We start from the raw sequence: 21,019 nt of genomic DNA, 5'->3' as shown, positions 1-21,019 counted from the left end.
TCCTTCTGTGATCCTAGGGAAGAGATCTGGACAGACACGCTGTCCCGGCCCGCTCGGCGCCCTGGTTGAGGTGGGGCCGGCACAGCCAGTGCGGGCTCAGGGACCGAGCGGGGACCCCGCACATCTCTGGGCCTGGGCACCACTGGGGGGACAACACGGGGAACAGGGGACAGGCGGCACCGCAGCCCCGGCACGGGAACCCCAAAGGCCCGAGCGGGGCGAGGCGGGGCCGGGCAGCGGGAGGAGGAGACTCCGGCGGTCCCCGGGAGCCGCTCAGAGAATGTCCCCGTCTCACTCCTCCTCCTGCTCCTTTTCCTGCTGCTGCTGCTGCTGCCCCTTTGCCGCGCAGCCCGGGCCGGGCAGAGCCGCCGTGTGGAGCATGGGGAGCTGCTGGCTGCGCCTCGCCGCGCTGCTCGCCCTGGGCGCCCGGGCCAGCCTGGAGTACGAGGGTGAGGAGGGAGAGGAAGGGGCGGCGGGGCCGGGGCAGAGCCGGGCCGGGGAGCGGGGCCGGGCCGGGGGCGCTGCGCTGAGTTCTGGTTTGGAAATGACAGCACCGAGCTCTGCTTCCCGCGCCTCGTGTTCTCTGCGGTTATCCGTGCCAAAACTTTGCAGTGGCATAAGGCCATGGTTTCTCAGAATGTCTCTTCAACTTTCTTATCAGCAGTATTAGACGCCAAATTATCCACTAGTTTAGCTGCATAAAAAGTGTACTAAGGTAGTCAGAGTGATGAGTTACGAGCCCTGTTTCCTGACACGCTTTCTTCAAGTGCTCTTTGGGGTAAGGTCAATTCACAGGAGCTGAAGATATGGGCTTATACCAGAAAAAAAGGTTGTTGTAAAATTATTTTCCAAAGTACTCTTATTTAGTATTTTATGCAGTACTTTTTTTAATACTCCACAAAACCATGTCTCTAGGTGCCACATCTTGGTATCTTCTAAATAACTGCTGGGTATCGACTCAACCATTTCCCTGGGCAGCCTGTTCTAGTGCTTTTGACAACTCTTTCAGTGAAGAAATTTTTCCTAATAGCTGTTTTAAACTTCAGTTGGCCCAGCCTGAGGCTGTTTCCTCTGTGTCATCCTGTTGGTTTTTACCTGGGAGAAGAGATACACCCCACCTAACTCCAGCATCTTTTCAAGGAGTTTAAGAGAATGATGACCCTCCTTTTCTCTGGGCTTAACATCCCTAGCTCCTTCAGCAATTCCTTATAGGACTTGTGTTCCAGGACTTGTGCTGTTTCAGGGCAGTAAGCTGAAAAGTTTCAGGTTGGTTCAATGTGCTATACTGTTTTTATCTATAGCTTACTTTAATTTAAACTCAGGTAAATAATTCTTATGTCAGTCTTGGGAAAGCAAGTGTGCATAGCTCTTCCGCCTCTTATGTGTCACATTCGTCCTTTTTTTCTGTTACAAAGGATTTATAGCACAATAGCGTGTGAATTGCTGTTCATGTGTATGCAGTGTCTGGCTTGGCACTATGTTCTTGTGCCCTGATCTTGCCATCAGACGTGTACAAATGAACCTTTGCAATGGGGACAGAGTTCTATTTCATGAATGAAGAAATCGTTTTTTTCCTGACATAAACAGAATAGTGTAAATCCATAGCTGAATCTTAAAAGGAAAGTGTTAATTCATGTGTTTTGCTTGACATCTGCCAGAACAAAGTCCACAGCTGTTTTTGGCAGGAGCCTTCTATACCTTGAGCTGTGGTAATTTTAGCACTTCCAACACAGAACAATGCTTTGTCCTTAGTGGCTTGGCAGGCAGTATTGAATGTATGTGGAGCAGAAACACTTTGATTTGTGGCTCTCCAAGCCAAACCTGTTGTGGTTATTAAGAAAACATTGCTTGTTGGGAAAGAGACCTGACTCACTTCTCATTTTGAGCTAGAAAATGAGCTGGAAATGGGAGATGTTGAGCTCTACCAAGAGAGCCTTGTTTCAGGGTAAAAGTAGTGAATAAATCTTTAAGGCCAGTTTTTCTTAGAAAACTTTCAAAAGCACTTTAATGGTTTCATGTCTAAGAAAGCCAAATGTATAAGAGCTCACATAATTCTAAGATGTACTAATTTTAGATGCTGAAGTCAGTGCACACTAAAATTTGGACAATTATTAGTGATAACACTGAGGTAACAGTTTTATAACCCTCAAAGTGAGTAATTAGCTAAGACTATTCCAGTTTCTGGCAGAAAAATTGATGCTTAGAGAGGTATTCATTTGCATATCAAGGACTTCCTGAAACCCTCAGGGATCACAGCTTGCTCTTTTTGCTATGCAGTTAGATTTCAAGTGCAAAAAAGTTTGGTTTTATGTTCATAAGTCTCAGATACCAATGTTGAGCTATCAAAATTGAACCTCAACAGTAAATACAAAAAAATCCAGAGAAATTATTCTGAGTGATAAAAAGGCTTTGTTACATATAAATCCCTCAATTTCAGAGAAGTTGTTTGGAAATACACTTCTTCAGGTCCCAGTTCTAACTGGTGGAGGGATTCCCAGTGATCAAGTGCTCTGGAAGATGCTCCCATTGAGCAGCTGCAGATACATGGGCTGGGTTTCCTCGGGTCTGGTAGATCAGAAATCAAGTTTCACCATTTTCTGGGCAGATATTTTGGGGTTTCTTTTAAATAAGAAATGGAGTCTGTTGACAGATGTTGACAGAAAGCAAACTCTTGGGTTTGATTTCTGCTGAACAGTTTTATGCTTTGCTCATGGAATCAGTAGCTATTGAGGTGCCTGAATTAAATAGTTTTGTCTAAGTAGCAGCTTGCACAGACCATAGTCTCGGACATCAACAAATGGTGATCAAATAACCCCAAATGGTGTAACTTGAGATACCATGTGAGAAGATCCTGTGGCCCCTAAGTACCTGCCTATTGCATCCAAGATTTTTAAAAGGATATTTCAAAGGGGGAATTTGTGTGAGCCCTTTGTAGAAATGATTTCTCTAGAATTTAGATTAGACTTCATGCTCTGAAGTTGCTAATTTTTAATAAATGTTGTTTAGGGAATTTTGAAGGCTTTCTTGCCAGCTGCTTTGTTTTATTGATGGATTATTTGAGTAGTAGTGCTCCAACTGGTTTTTGATTTTTAGAAAGCAGCTTCAACCTTTATTTTTTCAGCTATTGCACAGGGTTCTAAGAGAATGGAGCTTTGTTGTCTTTATTTGAGCAACGCCAGAAGAATTCTTGAAACCAAACCATGATTTTGATTTGAGTGTAATTTGTGTTTGCAGGCCTTGTACCTCAATGTCTTGTTCTTGGTGTGAGGATCTTACAGGTCATTAAGGATGCTTGTTCTTGAGCTATTTACGTTTTTCTTTTGCTGTTGGTCCTGACGGCTGTTAACAGCCATTGACACTTAACAGCCATTTCACTACCAGGAGCCACTTTATAGTGAAACCTCTGAGGAGGCCCTTCACCTGTACCTGTTCTGCTCTGTCTGTCCAGGAGATCACCTACATGGTACGTGGGCTCTCTTGTGTCTGTGACTTGGCACATGCCATTTAACATTGCACAACATTGCTCTAGGAGCACCAAGAGAAATTTACTGCTTCACTTGATTATCAAATCAATTTGCCTCTTTCAAATTCACTATAAAGTGGGTCTGCTCTGACTCAGAGCTTCAGAGAAGCTCCTGCTGAAGACATTGCATAGATTATTGCATTCTAATCTTGCATGTCTTTTCTCAAAGCTTTCTTTTATTTTTAATTTATATTTCCTTTCTTGCTGCAGTTTTTTCTTTCTCTTATTTTGTATTGTAGGATCGGGATATTCACCCCTTGAAGATGATGAGGATGTTTATGCACGCAGTAGATACAAAGGTGAATGCTTTGCTTATGTGCTAAAGAGGATCAACTGCTTGCTGACAGAAAGCTTAATTCTTTTTTCTTTTGATGGATTATACAATCTTGGTGATCCAGTTCCATGTTTTTCTCATGGATATTTAGATCAAGATTTAATTTCTGCTGTTTTTAACAATGGAAATTAGACCAAATATCGATCACAACTCTTTCATGCACTCAAGTAAGTAACTTTTACGTTGCCTTTGCTCCTGGGAGAGCAGGTTGTTGAATTATGAAAATCAGGAAGAGCTTCTCTTTCTTATCCATATGTGCTGACAAAACCGTCAATGGTAAGCTGACTCAAAACCTGGGCTTACTGATGGTAATGTTTAGAAGCACATGCAAGAGAACTTGATTTTCATTACTTTTTTCTTTCCATAAAATTGCTTGCATTTCAGGTTAACCTGCTACCTGAAGTGCCAAGTGAAGTGTGTTTAACAAATGCATGTGTGCATTCCAAAACCAAATTATGTAGCTGGGTGAGTGAACAGACTGGCATGTTTATTGAGAAGTATTTTGCTACTACAAATAAATCTTTCATTTGCTGTATCCATTTTCTAAAGAGTCTGCTTTTGTCTTAATATCATTCTCCTCTGCCAAAATCCCCCAGAAGCCTAGACATTAAAGAAAAGTAGCATTTCATTTGTCATTTGAATGGTAACTGTGTTTCTTTTTAGTAAATTAATCTGTGGACATACTAGAGTTGTCATTATTTTGATTACCTAAAAATACTGGTCACTGGTGCCTTGTTGTACATTATTGATTCTCTGCAAAGAATCAATGGGCCATATGAGAGGTAAGTCTTAAAATAATTCAGACATTTATGAGCAGCCAAGGGGAAAGCACAGCTTTTATGGCTATGTTGCTGTTTTCATAAATGTCTCAATTTCCTCCCAGTAAAATTCTCAAGTATAAAATTTCCTTTCAAACATGTGCACAAATAATTCTCTGAAGCTTTATTTAGGTTATTTTTCTTTGCCTTTTAACCTGTGATCCTCTGCAGACACATTGAAAATTAACTCGGAGATCGTGAAGATAAATAAATGCCAATTCATGCCAGGGCAAGTAGTTAAAATGTGGATTCTATGTAAATTCCTTTTGCATGGTGATCCAAAATGGATTATACTCATGTCAGCCAAAATGTCACCATGGTAAGTGAACCATAATGACTCGTTCACGCAGATATTAAAAACTGCCCCAGGTTTGGAAGCACTACTGCTAAATGTTGAGGAACAGACAATGTGAATCTAAGAGTATAAAGCATTGGAACAGAAAAGGCTGATTCTTCATTAGCATATTTCTTTATGTTGGTTTGGGGGGAAAGGGGATGAAGAAAGACAAAGCAGGGAAAAACAGGCTGTATAGCAATCTTCAGAGCTTCTCCTCAGATGTGCGGTCCAGCATTTTGGGTGTGGCTCATTTCTTAGCAAATAAAACTTACCAGTAAGTAAGCATTGTTTGTTTTCTTTTCTTTCTACACATGTGCAAGCGAGGACACAGATTCATCCTCTCGGACATCTGCAAACAAAACATTGCATCTTACTGGGAGGGGTAAAAATCAGCCTCCTGCTAATCCCTTTTGTCTTCATCTGGATGTTTTCCCACTTGCTCAGCTTTCCAGAGAAACATGGCCAAGATTTTCTGTGCCTACAGCATTTTTAAGGAGTTTTTCCCTTCCTCCCTGGTGAACCATCAGCTCTGTTGGCCGGTGTAGCAGCAAGCAAGCTGGTCACTTGGCATGCTGTTTATGAAGGAAGGGCTCAGCTAAGGCTGGTGTTTAAAAAGGACCAACGAGGGCTGGAGGAGGTGATGCTCTAGAAAGTGCTTTCCTTCCTGCTACTTGGCATCTCTGATCATATTCCATGAGGAAAGGTTTCCTGAAAGCAGCAGTTCCTGTGTTCATCACAGCTCCAATGCCACTGCTCTGGTGATCCTCATTCCTAATATGTTTTCTCAGATACTTTAATGATAAATCAGTATTCATAGCTCTAAAGGCAGCATTGGAGCTTCAACCATTTCTGTTTGCTGCCTGTTTTCCAGTGATTTCAAGCACGGGATTGAGTCTCTGGAATGTTTTACTACTAAGTGAAAATTCAGGCTATTATATTGCTGAGGGACATTTAGTTCATTTTTTGTGCTGAAGTGCAAACTTTCTATTAAATAAAAAGCCAATTTTTAGATACCAGTCCTAGTACCTAAAAACTCAAATTTCAGTTGGGTGAACAGAGCCTGGTATAAATGGTGAAGTTCTAGAAAACGTGTCTGGGAAACCTCTAGCTTTTATAATCCCCAAAGCCTTGAGGAAAGTGGCTGATCTTGCCTTGAGGCAGGGAACAGCTTGTGTAGCCCCTTGGGGCCACACACAAACCTAATATTCCACAAGTGCTCTGCTGTGTAGCTGCTTAGCCTTTGAAAATCAATATGTCTTCACTTTAAAATAAACAATCTTTGATCTAAAACTTTTTTGTATTGTTTGATGTGCTTTTCAAGTTAGCTGGGTTTTTTTCCAGCAGTATCACTTGGTCTAACCCCCAATATTTGTAAATGGCTTGTAAACCCTGCCACACCCACTTTCTTCTCATCACAATCAGTTGTAGAGTAAGCATTATATTGTTTTTAATCAAACAGATGTTCCTCATAAGCTTTTCAAGTTATCTGCATCCAAAAGCATGTTTGCTTTTGTTTTTCTTCCTGGCAGAATCATTTGGTCCATTGTAAGATGTATTTTGCCCTTGTCTAGGAGCTTGCTTTGTTTCTGTCTGTAAACCACTGTGGGTGCCACAACACTGTAGAAAAGGCTTTTACTTTTTCAGTATTGTGCATTAAACTGCATTTTTTACTTGTTAGCTACCTTTTTAAAAATAAGTATGTGTGTGTATATATATATATATATGTATATATATATGGTTAGGTGTTTACTCGAGTCAAGTGTGTTTGTAAAACCACAAAAAATTGCAGAAAAACTCAGGCAATTTGCAATACCTGAAACAGCTTCTTTGCCCTCTTTATTTTTATTAGCCTCTTGATCATGTTGCAAAGAATATTTTAACACCTTTTACAAAGGAGGTCAGTAGTGTGTATTTGGAGTTTATACATGTAAAAAACCCAAGACATAAATGTCTTGAATTGATTTCCTGGAGGATTACATGTCTGGCTGGGGTGAAAACTCAGCCCAAATGAGTTTTCATCCACCCAGTCCTGCCTGTGCAGACAGTGTTTTCTTAGTAACTTCAGGTTTAAGCCCTTCTGCAGAAAATCTGAGGCTTAGTTCTTAGTTAAGGAGATCCTGCAGGCTTAGGTGTGTAAATTAATTGAAGTTTAAGGTCTCAGGGCATGGGAAGAACAAGTGGGACAGAAAAGCTGGAGAGTTTGGGCATGAGACCACTGAAGAGGAGATTATGGGAAAGCTCAGGAGTAGGAGGATCTCTCCAGGAGGTGAATGAGACAGACGCTGTGAATCCAAGAAGTGTGGCTTCCCCCAGAGAGGTCAGAGACGGTGCCTGAGACTGTACCAGCAGCCCTGGGCTAGCAGTTAAGGAGGCAGATCTGGGGTGTTGGCATCACTTATTTTTTCAGCAGTTGACTTCTGTTCCCATTAGCTCACACTCCTCATCTGTTGTCTCAGCTTTAATTTGGTGCACAAGCATGAAAAATGGGAGCCAATATGATACAGCCCCTCAACAAAATGGCCCTAGTGAGTGCATGTGGGGATTTTTTAAATGTGTTGTGGGAGCTGTGGGATAGAGATTAGGGTGAAGGACAGGAAACAGTTCTAAAAAAATCAAAGCCCCAAACCAAAACCCACTTGCCACCAAAGCACTTTGCGTAACTGTAAGGTAAAGAGCAGAGGATGTATTTGACATAGAGAAGACAGGCTTAAAGGTGGGAAGAAACAGAGCTGGGATGATTGTGTGGCTGAGCCAGAAAGCTGAACTGTATGCTACCTTAACCCGAGGAGTGCTATTAGGCTGTCCTGGCTGTGTCCTGTGCCTCAATTACTGTGTATTTGATGACACTGGGAGTCATTTCACCTACACATCTTTGTAAAGTGTTTTTACTTGTATTGGTGAAAGACAAAAATAAGCATATCACAGTACAACTGATTCAGAAATGGACTAGTCTAGAGGAAATGCGCCCTTGGTCTAGGCAAAAGATCAGTAATTAGTCACTGATTTTAGTCATCAGATGCTATCTGTGTTTACTCAGGGCCAGCGCTGCAAAATACAGATGTAAAGTGTAGTTACCATTGGGAATGTGTAAGTATGCCCTGGAGACATAGCACACTGAATGTAAATACTCCATGTATGAGAAGTGCTGTATTGATTATTGTTTATTTATGTGTGGAGCTGATCCAGCTAGTGTAGGAAAATGTATTTAATATGGGAATTTAGGAAGAAGTGAACATCTGCCAAACATGATCTAGAAATTTTTTTTAGTGTTGTTTGTGACTTTGTAAGTATGAAGGCAAAAACTCATGTGTTTTGTTTAGGGGTTTTTTTTTTCACCTTTCTTGCAAAACTGTTTCTTCATGCCCCTCCCTCATGTCACACATTGTCACACAGGATTTCAGGATTTGTCATCTTTCCCTTTCTCCTTTGCAATTCCTCCCTTCCTCCCTCTCTCCTCTCCCAAGAGATGCTTTTCAAATCTTGGATCTGAGAAAGGGGCAGGCTTAGTCACTCCTTTTGTAGGAAACTCCTACAGAGAAGCTGCCAACTGTCTTGGTACAGTCTCTTGTCAAAGCTAAACAAAGAATGTGAAACTTTGTCTAGGAAGTCTCTGCTTGATAGAGAAGTCTCTACTCGTTGGCACCACAGTGTGGTGGTAAATCCTCACAAGGTGGGTGTATCTATGTCCTGAATATTTTACAGTGTTGCCCTGGTCATAAAGGTTAATAAAGGTTCAGTTCGAGGAGGTTCAATGTGACACATTGGCAGTATGATTTCTGTAATTGGTATCTTCTAACTGGGAGAGCTTGAGCCATCACTGAGTTTTACAAGGCACAGATTATTATGGAAGCAGAGCTTATTTTTTTTTTTTTTAATGAGCACTAAGCTAAATGTGGAAAGCTGACAACTGCAGCCTAGACCAAGATGTTCCTAATGCAAACTTCTCTTATCAAAGAGCAGTTAGATGTGTCTGCTTAAAAAGCAAGAGGGAAATACAGCTCAATTGTCATCAAACTGCCCACATGGTGGCACACTTATTCCATGGACAAAAAGCATAGTAAAACCCACCTGCCCTCCCAACCCCTCCGATGTAATGGCTACAATCTTTAATGTTTGTCATAAAAAAAAGAGCTTCCAGTCTTTAAAGGGGTGACCTCCTCATGTGCGTGCACCTCTGCAGTGTTCTCCACTTTAAAGATTAGTGGCTTTTGAAATAAGAGGGATATTCCTTTTCTTTTCTGTGACCTTGATTAAGCAAAGTGATTTTTTATTTGTGTCTGAACTTTCACATTTTTCTAATTGCTTTGTGTGGGGCTTTTTTCTTTGTGCTAGAAACACCGTGGTGCTCCCCTATTAAAGTGAAACATGGTTATGCAAACTGCAGGACACCTCAAGGGGAATATTACAAGAATGTGTTGGGCACAAGATGTGATATTCGCTGCCAAAAAGGCTACGAACTGCATGGCCCTCACCAGCTAATTTGTCAGTCAAGCAAACGCTGGTCTGGAAAGGTGCTGTGCAAACGTAAGTGGTTACAAAATCTCTGTGTGTGTGTGTGGCTTGTGATCCAGGTTCAGCCAATAAATCCTTATATGCTATTGAAACTGATCTTTAGATTGTTTTTTTTAATTTTATTTTAAAGGTTGGCAGTGTGCTTGGATATGTAGATTAGTTTGTTGTTGAGGATCTCACAGGGGTACGTGACATGACAAGCATCTCAGTGGTACAAACATTCTTGGCAGAGAGGGAATATTTTATCAGTGTGCGATTTTGATTTGTGGGAATAGTATTATGACAGAGCCATAAAGCTCTTTTAAAATATTGCCCATCTTAGACTTTCTAAGTTGACACAATTTGTACCAGGTGTCTAAATGAGCTCTTACAGTCAAACATTTTCTGAAAAGAGAGTAGTAGGTACTTGTCATCCCTTGTCTCATATTAATATTGTATCAGGCCACTAACGCTTATGTGGTGTTAAATTTGAAATGCAGCTAATGAGAAGAGTGAGGAAAAACCTCACGTGGAACAAGACTTTCTCCCACTTGTTTGCCAGCTGTGTCTTCGCTCCTATGTCATATCCCACATGTGCATTACTGTAAAGGGAGGATAGCAGGTTTCCTGAAGTCTTTGTTTCCTTTTCCAGAAAAGCGTTGCCCTACCCTGTCCATGCCGACCAACGGGGGCTTCAAGTGTTTGGATGGTGCCTACTTTGGCTCGAGGTGTGAGTACTACTGCTCCCCAGGGTACCAGCTGAAGGGGGACCGCATCGTCACCTGCACGGACAGCAAAGCCTGGAGCGGCCGGCCGGCAGCCTGCGTCGGTGAGTGGGGCGTTTGCTCTGCCCCCTCAGGTACCTGCCAGTCCCCCAGTCCTGCACACACAAATTCCAAAAGGCCTTCATCCAGCTGATGGGGAGAAAAAGCAACTATCCCTCTTAAGGAAACAGAGAGCCAAGGATGCAAGGTTCTGTCACTCAGTACTTTCAGTCCAAAGGAGTAACCAAGCATTACCATTTCAATAGTGATAATTCTGGTGTAAATGGCCAGCACATTTCAATGCTTGTAATAGCCTTTGGTGATTCCTGAGTTACTCCTTGGTAGCCTTGGATTGCTGTGCTGCTCTTCTAGCATGTTCTCTGTACTGGAGTTTGTTTCACTCCATTCTGCTTAATGATTAAAAACAGGTTTGAAAGTAAATCTGTTGTCTGAATTTTTCTTCTTCGGGATCATGGTGTTCAAATAAATCCAGAGAATGCAAAAGGATTGTAGTTACCAGCGTGGTTGCAGTGAGCTAATTTAAATTTCAAGCTAGTTCACTCTAGTTATGCCAGCAATTTTCATTACATAGTCAGCAGTCTCCTGGGAACTTCGGCTGGAAGAAGTATTTCTATATACATAAATCAGAAGAGAGATAAACAAACATTGAGATTTAACTTTCCTGACTACTAAACATTTCAGCACATAGTGAAGTCTTAGCCTGCTCCTCCTGCTTCTGGGAAGCCTCTGATAAAAGCCTCAGCAGCCACCCACAAAGGAAGGTAATTTTTGGCCATCTGAAATGGCTACCAGTAATTTAAAGCATGTGGGTGGTAGAATGTTTGGACTTAGTGTCTTGTGTATATGATAACTTGGTTTTCCTCATAATGCCTGTGTCTCAGTCTAGGTTGGCAAATGGCTTTGGAGCCTCTCCACTGTGGCCTGATGTTCATAAAATACTTTTCAGGTTTCCTGTTATTTGGTGTTGTACAAATGTAGGAATGAGCTGCTTAGGTCTAGACTGTTAGTGGTGTCTCTTGTTTTTGTTTGCAAAAACAAGCTTTGTCCTCAGTGGTGTGGGCAGAGGAAGAAAAACAAATCTTTTAAGTTTGGAAATTATAAAATATTGTCTTCTGTTTTTCCTGGCACTTTCTGAAGTTCATCTGTTTGTAGAGATGGTGTGCTTATTAGAAAGGATGCTGTCTTGCAGAGTCAAGTAAGCAAGAACCTTAAGCAGCAAAGATGGCAGTCTAAGTTAGCACTAACATTTCTTTTTTATTCCAAAAATGTGGAGTAGTTGTTGCATAGGGTTTCAAGTCCCAATTTTTGCCTAGGATTACAGGTCCCAAGTAACCCAGTAAAAGTAATACTAACATTTAAGTTGTGGTAATACCACATAGTTTGGAGAAGGTCCCTTCAAATCTTCTGTGCACACAGTTCCTATATGCAGGTAGTGAGATCTGCTGTTAGCAGACTTTCACAAGGTTATATTTTGGCCTCTTGATAGGCAGGATAGAGATTTTTCTGTGACCAGACATCACAAATGTTACTGTGGCCAGACATAATTCTAGCAGTATAATGACGTTTGCAATTGAACACTTGTTCCTTAGAGTAATTCAGAAGTTGCAGAACTGCAGCCTACACAGTGGCCAGGAGAGGACTGGCTGAACACCTCACTTTCATCTGAGGAGTGAAATTGAGGGGAGCAATGAAGGCAAAGAGGCTGTTTAATTTCTTAACTTTGACATACAAACAGTTAGTTGCTCTGTGCACAGAAGGGATGCTACTTGTGATCAGAAGCATGGGGGCTGGTAAGCCTTGTGTCATGGAAGTATCCTGGGGATTCCACAGCTTTTGGCATTGAGTGTGGCTAGAATTACTTCAGACCTGAACTTAAAAGTGCTCCTGAAAACAAGAGGCTTTCCTCTACCTTTTTATACTGAAGTTGCACTGTGTAGCATTTTTGCACTAAATTATGTGGGCTTTGCAGTACAGCAGTGAAGATCCATGTAGGAAAGGTATAAGGCCTTTCAGTAGTCAAATGTATATTCATTAAGGGGGGGGGGGGTGTGGAACATATAATTTTTAAAATCATGTGTTCTGTGTTCTAGCAGTGACTTACAAAGGTCCTTACAGTTAGTGAGTATTTTGTCCTAACAAAGCAGACTGTCTCCTGTCCCCACCCTGTAACAGGAAGGATATCCCTCATATTGCTGAAATAATTTTGATTAAAAGAAAAAACAATATATAGCTGGTTTTGGTTATCAGCTAAATATGCCAAAACTCACTTGAATAATATTTCCATTATATCTTTAATGCACTCTTAACATATATTGAAATAGATACTTCCTCTAGAAAATTGAAAAATGTCGCTGTCTTTTCTTCTGGAAAGATTGCCTTTTCCTGCTGATTGTGTAACAGAGGTTGTGGTAAATGGCTGTCACCAGGCTAAGTCATCCTTTTGTCACATCCTCAGGCTGTATTGATAGAATGCTTGTCCTAGTAGTGCTGGCTACAGATGTAAGCCATTATTATAAGAGTTACTAGGAAAAAATCAAAGCATCATTGATTCTCCACAGAATGGTAATTGTGCCAGTCTTCTGTTGTTTCTCATGTTGCCTTTGCTGCAGGAGAAATAACCAGCATGTTAAGAATAACATGCCAAGTTACTGCGCAGAGACAGACTGATGTTCAATGTGCTTTAAAAATGCTCTTAATCACATTAACTACTGCCCAGATGGACAAAGAAAAGAAGGCAGATTAATAGAACATCCAGACTCTGGGTGTGATCTTGGGCATCCCTCCTTGGACTTCAAAGCCATCCATTTGTTGACATTACTTTTTAACTGAACTATGTACAGAAATTTACAGTAACTACTTTTAGTTGTGTTTTTGGTATTGCAAAGGGCTGGTCATTGTCAGCTCTTCTCACAAAAAGGTGAGAAGTAAAGGCTCTGAGCACCTTGGCTGGGAGGAATCCAGGGCTGAGGAGGCCAACTGGGGCTGGTCCTGGGTTACCCTGAGAGCGGGGAAGGAGCTGTGAGGAAAATGCACAACTCTAGCAGATGCTGCAGTGCCTTTTTCTGTGACATTCGTTTCAACAGATACTGAACCTCCGAGGATCCAGTGCCCGAGTGTGAAGGAGAAAACCGCGGAGCCCAACAAGCTGACAGCCAGAGTGTTCTGGGACACCCCGGAGGGACGGGACACTGCCGATGGCATTCTCACAGAGTAGGTGAAAATCTCTACTTGTCTGCATTTTTTCCTTCTTACTCTTTTGTTAGCAATTCAGCAGGCCAGGTACCCTTTACCCTTTATTCATCCAAGATGCTTTTTTATTGAAGTCACATATCACTGCTCTCTAAAGAATTGCATGTTTAACTGGAAAAGCTGGAAGTTTGGTGGTGAGTTGTTCAGGAGTTAGATACCCAGTTGTGGTTATTTAGAGCTGGTGGAATAAACAGCAGCTTTTTTACTGCACCTGTGAAGTTTTGCAGAGCTTCTTTGTGGGTCTCATAATCAACATGTTTTATTACACCAAGTTACCTTTTATACATAAGAGTGAAATCAGACTACTGCATTGGAGGTAACAGAGGAGGTAAGTTTGACTGTGTTAGAAAAACCAAGGTGTGTCACAAAATAATACCTGCAATCAGCTTTGGGTTTCTTCCTAAGGTTCTTCCTGGCAACTGATGTTCCAGGATTCTGCAGTTACCTTTAAAGTAACATTTCTTGTTTGGAACCTTGATGGATTTAAACACTGGATTTAGGCATAACACTTCAAAATCTCTTTGTCAGTTTCTGTGGTTTCACAGTCCCATTTTTCAGAGGAATAGGGTGTACTTCTGGTGGTACTACTGTCTCTGATTTTCCCATTTTTATCATGCAGAGGATTTAGGTCAATCTGTCTAGATTATTTTAATGGGAGCATGTAAATCTGTTTCTTTCAGTAAGCAAGTTACATCATTACATTAGTGGACTGGTTAAGCTTAAAAGCTCAAAGTTCTTAAGCTTGAAGATCTTTACATTTTCTCATGAATATAAAAGAACTAATGGAAGACAATGATATTGCCCTTTTACTGCTATAATTTAAGAATTTTGTAAAGAATAATTAATCATATAATTTAAAACATAATTGCCCTTAAGGTCTGATGTAACAATTTGGTGACAACAACATCAAAAATTATACCTGGTAAACTAAATGAAGAATGAAGAAATTCCTAAGTCTTTTTGACAAAGGAAGGTCTGATAGGTGAAAAAATGGGGAATATCCCATGTAGACTTTGTCATACGAGTAACTGTTGTCAGCTCAGAAGAGCCAAACTCTTGACTCAGTGGAAGCTTTTCCATAAATTACATCTCTATTTTTATAAAATATTGCTAAACTGTGCTGTTTTATAGAGTATGCAATGCTTTCCTTAAATGTACATACAGTACTTTAGTTTCAGGAGTACAAAATCTTTTCCATTACACGGAACCCTCTTTGGTTACATACTCTCTGCTTCAGTACTGAGATTATATTTTATACTTCTGAGTTGTCCTTGTTTGAAGGACAGGAGCAAATTTCAGGTGAAAATGCTGCTGTGGATCACTACAGTCTTCTGCTGTGAGACTGAATCTGACTTTCTGTTCCATTTCTGTACATACTGACAGTCACAAATGACAGTCATAGAGCAGTTCAGAGCAGCCAGATGGGAATACATCCCCACTGTAAGAGGCTGGAAGTTTTCTTTCTTAATGTTGACTTTTTCTTATGTAAGTAGAAGAAAGCTTGAGTTACTCTGGGCATGATGGGCTTGGCTATACTATGGATTGTTTTATAGGAAGGGAGCAGACCCTGCCCACCCAACGCCCCTTGTCTCAGCAGGGTGGGCTATAGGTAGCAAATTTAAATACTCTGGTTGCTGCTGACCAGCTTCTTTCTTTGCTTACTCTCAAGTCTCCTGTCTTGCAGGCAGCCAGACAATCCTGGCATGCCACAAACATCTCTCTTCAGGCTTTTACAGCATTGTGAGTAAATAAATACTGGTGAATTTATCAATGTCTTTCCTTTATGTCTTGGTTTAGTGTTATTTTGAAAGGCTTGCCACCAGGGTCACATTTTCCAGAAGGCGACCACAAAATCCAATATACTGTGTACGACAGAGCTGAAAATAAAGGCACTTGCAAATTTCTTGTTAAAGTCAGAGGTAAGGATGATGTTTTACCCTGGAAATACACTGATTAGTAGGCAGTTTGAAAATGTCCTCATTTCTGTATTTATCTGCATATGTCTGTGTATATAAGCTCCTGTGGTGATTCTGAAAAGGAGAACATAGTCTTGCGGAAGACTCTGGGGACCAGGTCTGCAGCATTCCTGCACATCCAGGAAAAGCTGCTTTAACAGCCCTGCCTCCAGCTCCACACCCCTTCCCTCCTTCCAGCTTCTCCATGATACAGAGCCTGTGATCTGCTGAAACAAGGAGGAGAACGCATTTTTTTCAGCTGAGGCTCACATCTCTCAAGCAGGGCTGCCCTTTCACAGGTCTAGATGTTAACCTCTGGAGTTGAATATACAGAGGTGACCTATAGTTTTCAGCTTCAGCTCTTTGTGCTCCATGACCTATTTTTCACATGCATACACCCACACATCTCTTTCATTTTACATAAGAGTGAGGGGTGGGGGCATTCAGGTTGGTTGGGGTTTTTAAGTGCATGACTAATAATACAGAAAGCAAACAAAAAAATGTCTTTGGTTTGGTATTCCACTGACTTGTGCTACTTTAGTAAACAGTGGTGGTTCATGCTGTGTCTTTCATTGTTTTTTCCCCTCTTGCTCAAAGTCAGACGCTGTGTGAAGTTAAATGCCCCAGATAATGGCTACATCAAGTGCTCAGGTGATGGAAATAACTATGGGGCTACCTGTGAGTTCTCCTGCATTGGTGGCTACGAGCTGCAGGGAAGCCCAGCTCGAGTCTGCCAGTACAATTTAGGGTGGTCAGGAGTGGAGCCAACCTGTTCACGTAAGTGAGTATTTCACCACTCTACCAGGAGGAATCCAGCACAATAGTTCTTAGGGCAGTGAGAATTTGGGAAGGGGGTGGGGTGGAATACAGCTGCAGTGTCCCAGAGGCAGGAAACTTAATATCATCTTTGTCTCCCCTGCCACTTTGCACTTATGACTGAAGCCTTTGCCACCTTTGACTGCTCTTTGCTAGAGTTGGTTTTAGCTTAAAGCTTCCCACAAAATGTCACATTCTGGACTCATTCCATTGTGCAAGCTTGAACAGTCTACAGTAAAATTGTTGGCTTCAGTGAGGCCAGCATTTCACCCATGTCTTCTTTATTTTTTTCTTGTTCTTGTGTTTCTGTTGTCTAACTCTGCCTCTAGAAATAGATCTGTTTTCAGCATGCTCCATAATTTTTGTTTTAATTTTATTCCAGCCATGAATATTAATGTGAATGTGAGGACTGCAGCTGCACTTCTGGATCAATTTTATGAGAAGCGGAGACTGCTAATTATTTCAACTCCTACTGCAGCTAACTTCTTCTACAGGATGCAGCTGGGGATGCTGCAGGTAAAACACATTTAAGGGAGATGTGCAACTATTTTTGTTTCTTTAAAGAAAGATAGAAGAGGACAAGTGCTACTGTTTTATATAAATCCACAAACTTCAGCTGTTATGTTGTAGCCACTGGAAGATCTGGTTCAAGCAGTCACGATTCCAGATTAATCCTTTTCACAGGGGTTTGGGTTGAAATATCTCCCCAGTCTCTATCTAGGTTCCATTCTGGATTGTGCTGCCTGTGACCAGGTGCTGATTCCTAGGCAGTTCTGGCCCTTCCATCCTTTCCAAATTAATTTGACTCATGCTTAATAATATTTCCCCATCTTGGCTGTTAAAGTTTTAAAAAAACCCAAACCCAACCCACCAGCTCTTAAGCAACTCATGCAGACCAGGCTTACAGAATTTGCAACTACAATGCAAGGAAGTGAGAATAGCTTCAGAAAGAAAAAGTGCACCAGAACCACAGAGGACCAGAGACACAGCACAGAAATCATCCAGAGTACTGGAAATAACACTGGGGTGATTCGTTCCAAAAACCCTAAAACTTGGTAGTTTTCCTTCTTATGTGTTGCAAGTGTGATGCCCTTGTTGGCTTTTTGCTAGACTTAGGGATAGATCTCCAAAATGTAACTGTGTCCTCAGGGAAAGGAAGGAAAGGAACCACTCCTGTATTCTTTCACAGTTACAGGTGTTTCTGACTTGTTTTTTCTTCTCACAAGTTGTAACAAAATGCAGTGTAAATAATCGCTGAGATGTGAATGTGGTGATGTTTTTTAACTGCTGGCTGAAATTACAGCTGTATTTAAGAAAAAAAACCCAACAAAACAACTTCTTTTCCCTATTAGATAAACTTGGCAAGAAAATTCAATATATTAATCAAACTGAATTTAGTGACTATTTTCCTCTTCTTGACAGTGGGCAAGTGTTGGCATGGAAGAAAACTTTCTGCAGTCAACTTCTGTTTCACATAATTTGCTTTGATTGTCAAATTAGATTATTGGTACAATGCTTAATATCCTGGCATATTTTCATGTAACTACAGACACAAGTTGATATTTCTTCTAGGTGGTCCCTGTGTGTTGGTTTTCTGACAATCTGTTGCTTAGCTTCCCCTTGAGTCATGAAGCTCCCATTCTTCGCCATGAGAATATTGAGTGTTTGCAAAATACGCTCTCAAATCAGTTTAAAACATTCAACTAACTTAAGAAGAGGGGACTCTGTGAGCACTTGCTGCACACTCCAAACATCCCCCTGTTCTCTCAGGGATACCAACACCCCTCTTTCTCCTCTTAACCCTTGCAGCCAGCACAGTGTGGGTTAGACCTGCGACACATCACCGTGGTGGAGTTGGTTGGTGTCTTCCCAGCACAGATAGGAAGAATAGGAGTGAAGCTGCTGCCCCCATCACTTGCCCTGCAGCTCAGGTAAAGGAAGCTCTCACTGCTGTTGTGTTTGCACCTTTTGCTACAAGATGCATTGCTTTTGATCCATGCATCTTGCTCTCCAAATACACATATTCTACTCTAATGTACACAATTAGACATTGGAAGGTAGATACTGGCGAGCACACTTGAGGATTTGCTCTCTGTGTAATAGGTACAGCAAATTAAAACACAATAATTTAATTATATATTTAATGGTACTATGTTCATAGGCATATAAGTATATTGTTGGGTGCTGCCACTGAAAACACTTCAGAGTCTGTCTGTATTTGTATTGGAGTTGCTCCTTTGCAAGGACAGCCCCAAGTGGCAAAGACAGTCCATCATCTGCACCAGGGTTGGTGGTGGTTGCAGCCAGGCCTAAAGGGAAAGCAGTGGAAGGGGAAACTCTTTGAAGTCCCACATGTAAGAATGAGATGGGCAGCATTTTAAAGAGGAAATTATTTCAGCTTCCCCTGCCTGGCTGAAGCATCAGCAGTTTTACTGAGGAGCCTAAACTATTTTGATTTTGGTTTAGACTGGCAGAGGATTGGTTTTCACTTGAAAGGGAGACTTCAAGTGCCAGCATTTCCTAGGGACTGGAAGAGAAAAAAAGCTAGAAGTGAAGGCCTCCTTGGCAGGAAAATAAAGAGTTGTTTAGAAAAAAGTGAAGGAGCGATTTAGGCAACATAATCTGTGATATGCCTGAGGAAGGGGGAGTAGGTTTTAATTGTAGACAATGAAAATTGCTGACACAGCAGAGAGGAGATTTTAAAAATTATTTTTAAAAACCTGTGCTCAGTAAAAGAAAAAGGAGAGCACAAAACCACTTTTTTTTTAAATAAAAGCACTTTTTTTAAAGTTGAAATTGTTTTCTTGTGGCTCTGTAGAAGATAATAAGCTCTCTAAATACCTCATTCCCTGATCCCCTACAACCTTTAATGAAGCTGAATTTCAGAAATTGGTGTAGTATGACCTGCCCTGCACTCAGTTAAAGTTAGTTTTCCATTGATTTTTTTCTTTCTTGTTGCTTATTGTGTGAAAATACAGCTTTCCAGTTCTGCAAGGTGCTCAAATCAATATGAAATGCACTTCTAAGAATGAAGGCGTTGTCCTGAATTTCAGTAAGCTAATCAGCACAGGTACACCAGTTAAAACTTTGGATAGCACAGAAGTTTAGCATTTGGATTTTTAGAAGCATTTTTTCTTAGGTGATATATGGCACAAGATGAATGTAGTTTTCTATCATCATTGCTTAGCTTTAATCTTTATTTTAGTTTGAATTTAATGGTCGAGCTCCCTAATTGTGACAAGACTAGGCCTAGAGCACTTAGACTTGTTAGGAGGCTGAGGAAGGCCAATTTTGATGCTTCACACCTTTCCAAAATTCCCCAGACTCTTCTTCATGGCAACTTTCTCATGGCTGCCTGAATTTATTTACCCCACACTAATGATGTTAACTGCATATCTAAGGATCTTCTTCTAGTACATTACTCCTTCAAGCAAAAGGTGAAAAGAGCACCACAGATAAACTTTTGTTACTTACGTGGCTTTTGCTACTTGAGGAGCTTAAATGACCACTTCCACCACTTTGGAAGAAGGAGTCCTCCATGATTACAGTGGCTTTTATTCCTCTAAAATTAGAGTCACAGATGATTGTTGTTATTATTAGGTAGCAGACTCCAGTAATTTTGTCCTGCTTTTTCTTACTGTGATTTTTATACCAAGGAAAGACAAGAAATAGAAGCCAAGAAAGGGAGTAGTCTTACTTGTAACCCAAGCATCATCACAAGGGTTTTCTTTAGGCAATGTTCATACTACTTTTTTTTTGTCTAACCTTGTTTCACTCTTGTGACAACAGTGGGTAGTGGCAGAGAACAGAGCTGGGTGCAGTCACCTTGGCACTCCCCTAATGCAGAGGCAGAGCCTGCAGCTCATGCAGGCACCTACTCTTTATATGGCACCTTGTTAATGCTGAATCCAACTGGACTCTGTAGCCCCTGTTACCATCCCCACTTTCCTCTGCTCAGACTCAAGAAACTGGTGCTGCCCTTTAACAAAACCAGTTCCTTACTTTGCAGGCTGCTGCTGAGGATCCCCCATTACAATTTCAACATCGTGGTGATGGACAAGCATGGCATGGACAAGGAACGCTACCCTTTCCCTGCTACACCAGCTGAGCTCTTTGCCCTTATTGACAAATTCCCCTTGAGAAAAGATGAGATGAAATTGCAAGCAGAAATTGGTCAGTCATGTCCCTAATTCAGCATTTCAGGGACTGCAGTTGTCGGTGATTTTTTTTAATCCATGTAATTTTCCCCTTGGTGCTACACAAAGCATGGTGTTTTTAATCAAATCACTGTTGTGATTTTTTCTGTGTATTGGTAAATCTGTCCAGCCATGTAGCTGCTCTGCATAGAAGGGTGCACGATGCTCTTTCGTACTTCGAATCATCATAGAATGGCCTGGGTTGGAAGTGACTTTAAATATCATTGAGTTCCAACCCTGCTGCCAAGGACAGGGACATCTTGCACTAGACCAGGTTGCTCAGAGCCCCATCCAGCCTGGCCTTGAACACAGCCAGGGATCCATGAGCATCCACAGCTTCTCTGGGCAGCCTGTGCCAGTGCTTCACCACCCTCACAGTGAAGACTTTTTCCCTAATATCTAATCTGAACCTGTTCTCTTAAAAGTCAAAGACATTCCCCATTGTCTGTCACTCCAGACTCTTGTAAAAGATCCCTCTCCATCTTTCCTGTAGGCTCTGTTCAGGGACTGGAAGC

General features: G+C 41.4%; 1 protein-coding gene across 1 annotated transcript; it reads left to right on the top strand.

Annotated features, from left to right (window-relative positions):
* Window positions 1-379: 379 nt before the first annotated feature.
* SRPX (sushi repeat containing protein X-linked) lies at window positions 380-20,498 on the top strand. The gene is made up of 10 exons (XM_062515174.1): window positions 380-449; window positions 3,763-3,822; window positions 9,345-9,536; window positions 10,156-10,332; window positions 13,372-13,498; window positions 15,335-15,456; window positions 16,090-16,269; window positions 16,691-16,824; window positions 18,118-18,239; window positions 20,318-20,498. Exons 1-10 carry the CDS (start codon window positions 380-382, stop codon window positions 20,496-20,498), a joined length of 1,365 nt encoding a protein of 454 aa, XP_062371158.1.
* Window positions 20,499-21,019: the final 521 nt, after the last annotated feature.

The sequence above is a fragment of the Cinclus cinclus genome, chromosome 2 (assembly GCF_963662255.1).
Source record: "Cinclus cinclus chromosome 2, bCinCin1.1, whole genome shotgun sequence".
Taxonomy (NCBI): Eukaryota; Metazoa; Chordata; class Aves; order Passeriformes; family Cinclidae; genus Cinclus; species Cinclus cinclus.
This window is presented reverse-complemented; position numbering and strand designations above follow the sequence as displayed.

Bases quoted from the DNA above. Each gene is read 5' to 3' on its own strand.
- SRPX (XM_062515174.1), top strand. From the start codon at position 380: ATGGGGAGCTGCTGGCTGCGCCTCGCCGCGCTGCTCGCCCTGGGCGCC. The intron at 10,333-13,371 runs GTGAGTGGGGCG...TCGTTTCAACAG, and splicing joins CCGGCCGGCAGCCTGCGTCG to ATACTGAACCTCCGAGGATC. The intron at 16,825-18,117 runs GTAAAACACATT...TAACCCTTGCAG, and splicing joins TGCAGCTGGGGATGCTGCAG to CCAGCACAGTGTGGGTTAGA.